At 35.9% G+C, this 8,724-nt stretch overlaps 1 protein-coding gene across 2 annotated transcripts in view; it reads right to left on the bottom strand.

Moving 5' to 3' along the window:
- Positions 1-3,957: 3,957 nt before the first annotated feature.
- Positions 3,958-8,724, bottom strand: part of FBXO8 (F-box protein 8) — a 40,276-nt gene continuing 35,509 nt past the window's right edge. Inside the window, exons 5-6 of one of the 2 annotated variants that reach the window (XM_014530354.1) lie at positions 7,510-7,706; positions 3,958-6,209 (exon numbers count right to left, since the gene is read on the bottom strand). In XM_014530354.1, coding sequence (XP_014385840.1) covers positions 6,022-6,209; positions 7,510-7,706 — 385 coding nt within the window. In that variant the 3' untranslated portion in view covers positions 3,958-6,021. The remainder of the gene's footprint in view (positions 6,210-7,509; positions 7,707-8,724) is intronic. The other variant, XM_005882689.2, reaches the window with a different exon arrangement.

Raw genomic sequence — 8,724 nt, 5'->3', positions numbered from 1 at the left:
TATGTTTAAGTCCTTTATCCATTTTGAGTTTATTTTTGTGTATGGTGTAATTTGGTGGTCTAGTTTCATTTTTTTGCATGTATCTGTCCAATTTTCCCAACACCATTTATTGAAGAGACTGTCTTGACTCCATTGTCTATCTCCAGTTTTAACAAATCCTCCTTTTCTGACTTCTTTTTCTCTACCAAAACTTAAAATGCCATGTTTCCCAAGTATCTCTTTTAACTCAACATTTTCCTTAGAACAGTGGTCGCCAACCTTTTGGACTTCATGGACCACCAGTTGGTGACCCCTGCCCTAGATGAGTTGTCTTTTCCCATGCTTCACTTCATATAACTTTATATAGGATAACCCAATCTTACATGTTCAGCCCCAATTGTTTTTGAACTCTAGTCTTATTCTCTAACTGCAGTCAAGCAATGTTCTATTAATACTTTCAAATTTAAAAATTGGGATTATCTTTTCCATTTCTCCACTGGTTGCTTCCTAGTACTTACCTTTAATAATAAGACAGATTATCCTATATAATAAAAGCCTAATATGCAAATTGTCCCCTTGACTGGGCGTTTGACCAGGAGTTTGCTCGCTATGATGTGCGCTGACCACCAGGGCATGGTGCGGAACATAGTGGGCATCAGTGATGTGGCGCTGGCAGTGGGTGGCAGTGGAGGTGCTGCTGGCCCTGATGGGCTCCGATGAGAGCGGGACCATGAAGAGATGGTGGAGTAGGTGAGTGGGCGGTGCCAGGCCAAGGCGGGTGTGAGCAGACTGGATTGCCTCATCGATCGCCCTGAAGACAGCAACCAGCAGCAGCGGTAGGGGGCGGGGCAGCCGCCTGGCTCCCAGGCACTGAGGGAGTCGAGTAGGGGCCCAAACACCCCACTGATCACCCCGCAGATGGTGACCAGCTGGCTCCCAGGCACTGAGGGAGCAGGGCGGAGGCCCTATGACTCAGGTGGAGGGGGGTGTGCAGGGTTCTGGGGTCCCAGATGCTGCCCAGGGCCCAGAGGTCAGCTGGGACCTCCCCTTCCACTCCAGACACTGGTGTTTCAATTGCTGGCCAGGCCTAGGCACCGCACCCGTGTGGGAATTTTGTGCACCAGCCTCCAGTCTTTGATAAGACAATCAGATCCTCATCTTAGAAAACTTTGTCTAAAATCACCAAATCTTATAGATTTCCAGTGTTATTTTTTTTCTCCTCTCCAATTCCTCTGCATTTGCCTAGTTTAGTTCTTATAATGAAATCTGACAGATTGAGAGCAATCCTTGACCTTTTAAGAAGACCATATTCTGATAATGGAGTAGGAGATGTAGGTTTGAGTATAATTATAATAATACTAGAGGCCTGATGCACGAAGATTCGTACAAGAATAGGCCTTCCTTCCCCTGGCTGCCAGCACCGCCTTCGCTCCGGCTGGAGCTGTCTTTCCGCCTTCACTCTGGCCCAGAGCCGCCTTTCTGCCTCTCGCCTTGTCGTGCCAATTTGCATATTCCCTCCTTATTGGCTGTGGGCACCGCCATCTTTGCTGCAAAGTTACGGTCAATTTGCATATTTCATCTTTATTAGATAGGATATTTACAAAGTGCTATGGTTCACAAAGAAAGAAGCAATTAACACCAGTGGTAGTATGATAAAGACAGTCTTTGATAGCTTTGAGGAAGAAAATATACTTGGAGTGCATCTTAGAACTTTAGATACAGAAGGGAGAGAAGGATATCACATAAAGAACAGCTTATAAAAGGCAAAGATAGACCAGGCACTACATTGAAGGAGATGAGGCTTTAAAGAAAAGCTGAGGCTAGATTATGAAGGGTTTTATATGCCATGCTAAGGAGGCTGTACTTAATTTTGTAGAGAAGAGAGGCATTAAAAGCCTTTAAATAATGGTATCAGAAGTTTGTACTTTAGAGAGACAAGCTTGTTGTATCTGAAGGAAGTTCCAGTAGTCCCCAACTTTAGGGGATATGCCTCCCCAGCAGGCATCTGGAAACACTGGGACATTACTTGTATGTCACAATGACAGGGAAGCCACTGGCATCTAGTAGGGAAAATCCAAGTATGTTATGTCCTACACTGCATGAAGCAGTCTCCTATAATGAAAAGCCTTCCCCAAAAGCCAGTGCAGTGGGACCTCCACTGTGAAACAATGAATTGCTAATTTAGCAAATGTTTAGTAAAAACTTAAGGTTTTTCATAGACAGAACATTTAAAAAATTCTACTCACCTAAATTTAAAAATAACCAAGAACAAATCCTTATTAAGTATAGGAAGTAGTAAAAAGAATACTGTCCAATTGGAGAGGGTTTCATTTCAAATAATGGCCAGATAAAGTTGGTCTTTCAGACCAACCCTCTAACAGATAAAAATCACAAACTCGGGACAAAAAATGTCGACTACTTCAAAGTAATGGAAAGCAAGCTAAAAACAGGCTGATGGCTCTAGCCAGTTTGGCTTAGTGGACAGAGCTTAGGCCAATGGACTGAAGGGTCCCAGGTTCAATTCCGGTCAAGGGCACATACCTTGTGCAGGCTTGATTCCCTGCCTGTGGGAGGCAGCCAATCAATGTGTCTCTCTCACATAGATTACCACGATGTTTCTCTCTCTCTCTCTGCTCTCTGTCTCTCCTCCTCCCATCCACTCTCAAAAAAAAAAGGCAATGGAATATTCAGGTGAGGATTAACAACAAAAATAAATTAAAATTAAAATAGGCTGATGCAACAGAGAACACTTGGAAGAAAATAGCAGTGACTTTCCCAATTCTTATAGCTCTTAGCCTGAGGGCAGTCCCCATTCTGTACCACAGGAGCCTATAGCTTTTCTGACTTGAAGAACCATAGGACAGAGTTGGGGCAATGGTAGCTGCTAAAAAGTGAAGGAAGAAATAATGGCAAGGAAAGAACCAGAGAAAAAGCCTAAAGTCCATGTATAAACTCTGCCCCAAACTCTTGGCTGATCTCTGAAGCATGCATGCACAGGAGAGATTCCAGGTACAGCAGCTAGGTTAAAGAACTAAACTGAGATTTGAGCTGCCACCAATTGCAAGGGAGCAAGAACTTACAACAGAAATTCAGCCAAATTAACTGCCAACATATTTAAAAAGAAGTCTTTGGAGAAACATATCAGAATCCAGGGTTTCTACATTTTATTCACCATGTCCAGGACAAAATCTAAATTACTAACCTCTGAAGAAACAGGAAAATATAATCTACTCATAAAAGACAATCAAGGAAGACCGTCACTAAGATGATCTCGATATTGAGATAAACAGAAAAAGATGTTAAAGCAGCTATAATAACTATGTTTAATATTGTAAGAGAAAATGTGCTTGTAATGAATGAAAAGGTAGAAAATAGCATATAAGTATAAATTATAAAAACTAAATGAAATTTCTAGAACTAAAAAATATAGTAATTGAAAGAATAAAAGCTCATTGAATGGGCTTAAAATAATGATTATCAGAGAGTAAGTGAACTGGAATATAGATCAAGAGAAGCAATCCAATTGGGGGCCGGGGGAGGGAAAAAGTCAACAGAACACCATAAATATGTGAGACATCAAAAGGCCTAGCATATGTATAAAGAAGGAAAGGAAAGAGAAAATTAGGCTGAAAAACTATTTTACAAAATAAAACAATTAGAGGAAAATAACATTATTATGCACAGGGGGAAAACAATTTAAGTACTACTGACTTTTCATTAGAAACAAAGGGGGGTGGGGCAGAACAATGAAACGATGTCTTTAAAGTGCCAAAGAGTGTGGGGGAGGGGAAGTGTTGACACAGAAATATATTCAGCAAAAATATTCTTCAAAAAGAAAAACAAAATGACATTTTTATATATAAAAGAAAATGATGACACTTAACTGCCAGAAGACCTGCACTATAATAGACATTACAGTTTTTCAGGCTGAAATGACTGATACTACTGAAGAGAAAGGAATAAGAGCATTAGAAATGATGGTGTGGGTAAAAAATAAGAATATTTTTCCTTAATTTATTTAAAATATATATGACTGTACAAAGCAAACTATAAACTCCACAATAAAATGATATAACAGGCTATTTGTAAGACATGACAACTATAAAATAACAGGGTAATGAGGTAAACATGCCTATGTGGTTACTAAGTTTTTATGTGTAGTGGTACAACAGTAACTGTAAACAGGCTTTGTAGAGTTACATCATACCATGGGTTTGTTTTACATAGGTGTGTGCATTTGTGAAGACTCGTTAATTAGTATATTTAAGATTTATGCATTTTATTAAATGTCAATTTTACCTAAAAAGAAAAAAAAAGCCTTAAAAATTGATCTCTAGCAAATGATATTCAAGTTGAAATCTTCAGGAATGAAGTGTACTGATGTCTGAAACTTATGATGGCCTGTATCCAAAACAGTAAGACAGGCTGATTGATGGACAGAGATGGATAACTATGTGGTAAAGTGAATGCAGTAAAATCTGAACTGCAGAATCTAGGTAGGAGTACATAGAAAAGACAGAAGGAGATAGAGGGCAAAGTGCCACACACTGGAAAATAGAAACGATAATGTTAGCACTACTCATTGTTTGAAAATTTCATGATAGTTTTGAAGTTAATTAATTAGTTCTGAAAAAGATTAGAATTATTTTGTCATGGAATTCAAAATGATGTACCTGTGAAACTTATTAGAGTATTTGCCTCACAATCTTAGAAAGTGCTTACTTATTACCAGTCGAAAACTCCCTTTGACTTTCAAAAGTTGATTACCTTATGATTTGTCCTTGAAAATTCTTAGTACATCATTCAGTTGTAACATTGACTTAGGGCCAAATCTGGAAGAAAACTGATTCCACACCTCTAGTTATAAGTTCCTGCTCCTCCAGTTCTCTTCCCATAAACTAGCAGTTCTATCCACCACATAGTGTATCATTCCAAAGCTGATGCTTTTCACTTAGAGGTATTTCCAGGGAACTTTTGACTTACTATATAAATATACTGTTATCATCCCAATGTTAAGTGTTTTAATTACTAAATAATTGTTAATTAAGATATACTTCATACATTTCCTCTCCATTAAGCAGTATTTTTCCTCTCATTACCTAACCATGTAACATTTGTGAAGGCAGAGCCCATGTCTAGGTTTCACGCGTACCTACCACAGTGCTTGGCATGTGGAAGACCCTTGGTACATATTTACTGAATGAAAGAATAAAGAATATTTACTATCATTCACAATATCCCTTTCTCAACTGACACTGAATAGAAATCATCAACATTAGGACAATAGTACAGTTTGACTAATTACGTCAAATATAAGTTATAATAATATTTTGTTCTTATCTATGTAAATCTTTTTTAACATATTTTGCTATTTTAAATGTTTTAAAGGTTATTGTGACTTGACTAACCCAGAAGTTTTAAAAATTAAAAGTGATAAATTTATATTATAAAAAAAGTGCCTATTTTGCATACTAACAAATCAACACTCTTTTCAAAGTTCAAAGGGAAGAGAAGCTGGTACTGATTGTATCAAAGTAAGATTCAATTTTTATAAAGACTAATAATTTCATATCAGAATCAAAAAAATTTCAGAACTCAGTTTGAGAGAAAAAGGAAAGGTTTTAGTTAAAATCTTTACAATAAAATAATTATGATTATAAATCTCTAGTTAAATATGTACACATTACATGGTATTTTAAAAAAGAATGGAAGTGAATAAAGTTTTTCAGGCAAATCTAATACACAAATATACCATCTTTTAGAGTATAATGTCAGTTTAACATTCTTAAACAGCTGTGTCAGACAATGGCTCTGCTTTGTGCAAACATGATAAACAAAATTAAGAAAAATTCTGCAAAACTCTTTAGTTCCTCAAGAAAATGACTAAAAAAGAAAATAGAAAAGAAAACAAGATTGTACACTCAAGCTTGATTGTATACAGAGGCTAGAAAGACTGGCACTAATGTAACCCCCATATCTGCTAAATAGTCCTTGGGTAGCTTTAGTTTGAAGTTAAAAGTTAAAGTCCTAGCAACTGTGCTTTTATGCAGCCACATGGCCAATAAGGTAGATGTTGTCATAAAGGTGCCCTACAAAATCTTCACTAATATTTTGAGCAGCCCGACGAGTATTTCGAATAAATTCTCGTTTTGACATTTTATTCTTCACGTGAGGGCTAGTGAGGTCAATGGAAAGTAGAATCAAAGAGTAGCACAGTACATAGACAGCATCTGGAAGGAAAAAGAAGCATTTCAAAATGTGGTTCCAAAGGCATCATATCATACAAAAATGTTCATAATTTCAAGAGATCAAGATTAGATTCTAATTATAGGATTACCAAGTCATCCCCGTTTGCCTGGGTCTTTCCCAATTTTAGCACTGAAAATTCTGTGTCCTGGGAAACTCCCCAGTCCTGGGCCAACAGGGATGCTTGCTTATCCTAACTGAATACCAATTCAGCACTTTCTTCAACTCAAAAGAACTTCAGAATAGTTCAAGAGTTTATCATGAAAACTCACTCTAAATTTTACAAGTTCATAATTGGCTTTATTTTCATCTTGCTTTCAAATGTGATATTTCCATTCAACTCACCATAAAATATTTGTACTGTCAATATATTTATCTTTCCATGAAAAAGAAGTCACATATTTATTTACATATGCTTTTACAAAACCCTAATTTAATTTGAAAGCATCTTTAATGACAAAAATTGTATTAACTTAGTACAATAAGATTTAAATAATTCATAAGGTTAGTAAAATATTATTTGAGATAGGCATTTTAAGGGTCTATAGAATTTATATATTAATCTCAAAAGTAAATCTTTTGGGAAAAGATTGCTAAAGCTGAGCACCATGCAACAAGAAACTTTTCTTCTTTATATATATCCTTAGGGCAATACTTGTTGTTTACTATTAAAATAGTAACAACGTTCATGATACTTGCTACTACTACTTGCTACCACTGTGGTGTTTATATTTCAGAATCCTGTAGTCTTAACAAAGCTAATTAAACATTATGTCTTATAAGAGAATGTTCAACAAATTTCATATGATAGATATTTTGTAATCTCTTCTTAGTAAGGTAAGCACAATAAAACTTTTGATATGAAGCGATAAGTAAAGCTATATCACGTGAAAAAATAAGTAAGTGACTCAGGCTATATTACGCACACAAAAACAATGAACACTAGTTGTATGAAAAACATTTTATTAGAAAAATCCTAGGTTTTACCTATGTAATATGTAAATTATTAAAAGCGTTACCAATAATTTCTCAACTTTTTAATTAGACTAGTAAAAATACCAATACTCAATTTTTTAAAATTTATATAGCTAAGTGTAACTTTCCTCCTAAGACAGCATATTAACTATATATAAATGATAGCTATGGCAAACTAAAGTAGTCACTGCTACAAGCAGTAAAATAAGTATTTGTAATTTTTCCCTATAGTGAGAAAAATGTCTCATAAACTACTGTTTTTACCTGAAGGAGGGAGTGGGAGAAGGAATTCACTATATATATTCTTACCAGGACTAAGGCCAAGTTCTCTCATTAAATCAGGGTTACAAGCACAGAATCTATGTGAGAACTTTGTTATAAGAGTTTCAAGATATTCCCCACGCTCCTCAGGGGCATGGATGTGACGAAAAAATTCTCTCAGTGCATTGGGCAAGAACTGATTTCTAAAATTATGCAGTGTTACAAGGTCATCCAAGACATCTCTCCTAAAAGAAAAAGACACAGCTTTAGTTAACTTTTCTCTATTAATCATCAGTTTTTGAATAAAAATACTTTATTATTGAGCACCAGATCAGCTAATCCTATAAAGTATATATAATTCTTAAATTAAAAAAACTGACTGTGAATTATTTAAGGAATTAAATAATTTAAAAATATTTCATAAATAGAACAACAAAACAAGGTAAAACTTGTATTTCTAATTATAAAATGAAAAACTAAGATTTTCAATATTGTAAAGGGCAGTTATTTTTCAAGTGTCTTCTTGGCTAAGTCCAAATGAGCAACATAATTCTTTAATTTTTAATTATGAAAATAAGGAGTCTTCACCTTCCATATCAATCTACATCACCGGAGGTAACAACTGTTTATGCACACTTTTTTACATGTCTACATGTACTGTCTATTGTTCTAGATTTTTTAAAATATATTTTATGGATTCTTTACAGAGAGGAAGCGAGAGGGACAGAGAGTCAGAAACATCGATGAGAGATCAGCCGCCTCCTGCACACCTCCTACTGGGGATGTGCCCACAACCAAGATACATGCCCTTGACCAGAATTGAACTTGGGACATTTCAGTCCACAGGCTGATGCTCTATCCTCTGAGCCAAACCAGTTAGGGCTGTTCTAGAAATTTTTTTTGCTTATTTTACATAGTATATTGTCAACAGTTTTCTGTCTTAAATTTTTTTTTTATTTGTTGATTTTAGAGAGAAAGGAAAGAGAGAAAGACAGAAAGAGAGAGAGAGACATTGAGTTGTTGCTCCACTTATATATGCATTCACTGGTTGATTCTTGTACATACCCTGACCAGGATCAAACTCACAACCTTGGTGTATCAGGACAATGTTCCAACCAACTGACCTACCTAGCCAGGGCTCTGTCTCTATACATAGGTCTAACTCTCCTTTTTAATGGCTTCACAGTATCCCATCTTATGAATGTAACAATTCTAATGATATACATTTAGGCCATTTACAATTATATAAATATTTGTGAATAT

Source organism: Myotis brandtii, unplaced genomic scaffold, assembly GCF_000412655.1.
Source record: "Myotis brandtii unplaced genomic scaffold, ASM41265v1 scaffold733, whole genome shotgun sequence".
Lineage (NCBI taxonomy): Eukaryota > Metazoa > Chordata > Mammalia > Chiroptera > Vespertilionidae > Myotis > Myotis brandtii.
The sequence above is the reverse complement of the archived record's forward strand: the minus strand, read 5'-3'. Positions and strand labels throughout refer to the sequence as shown.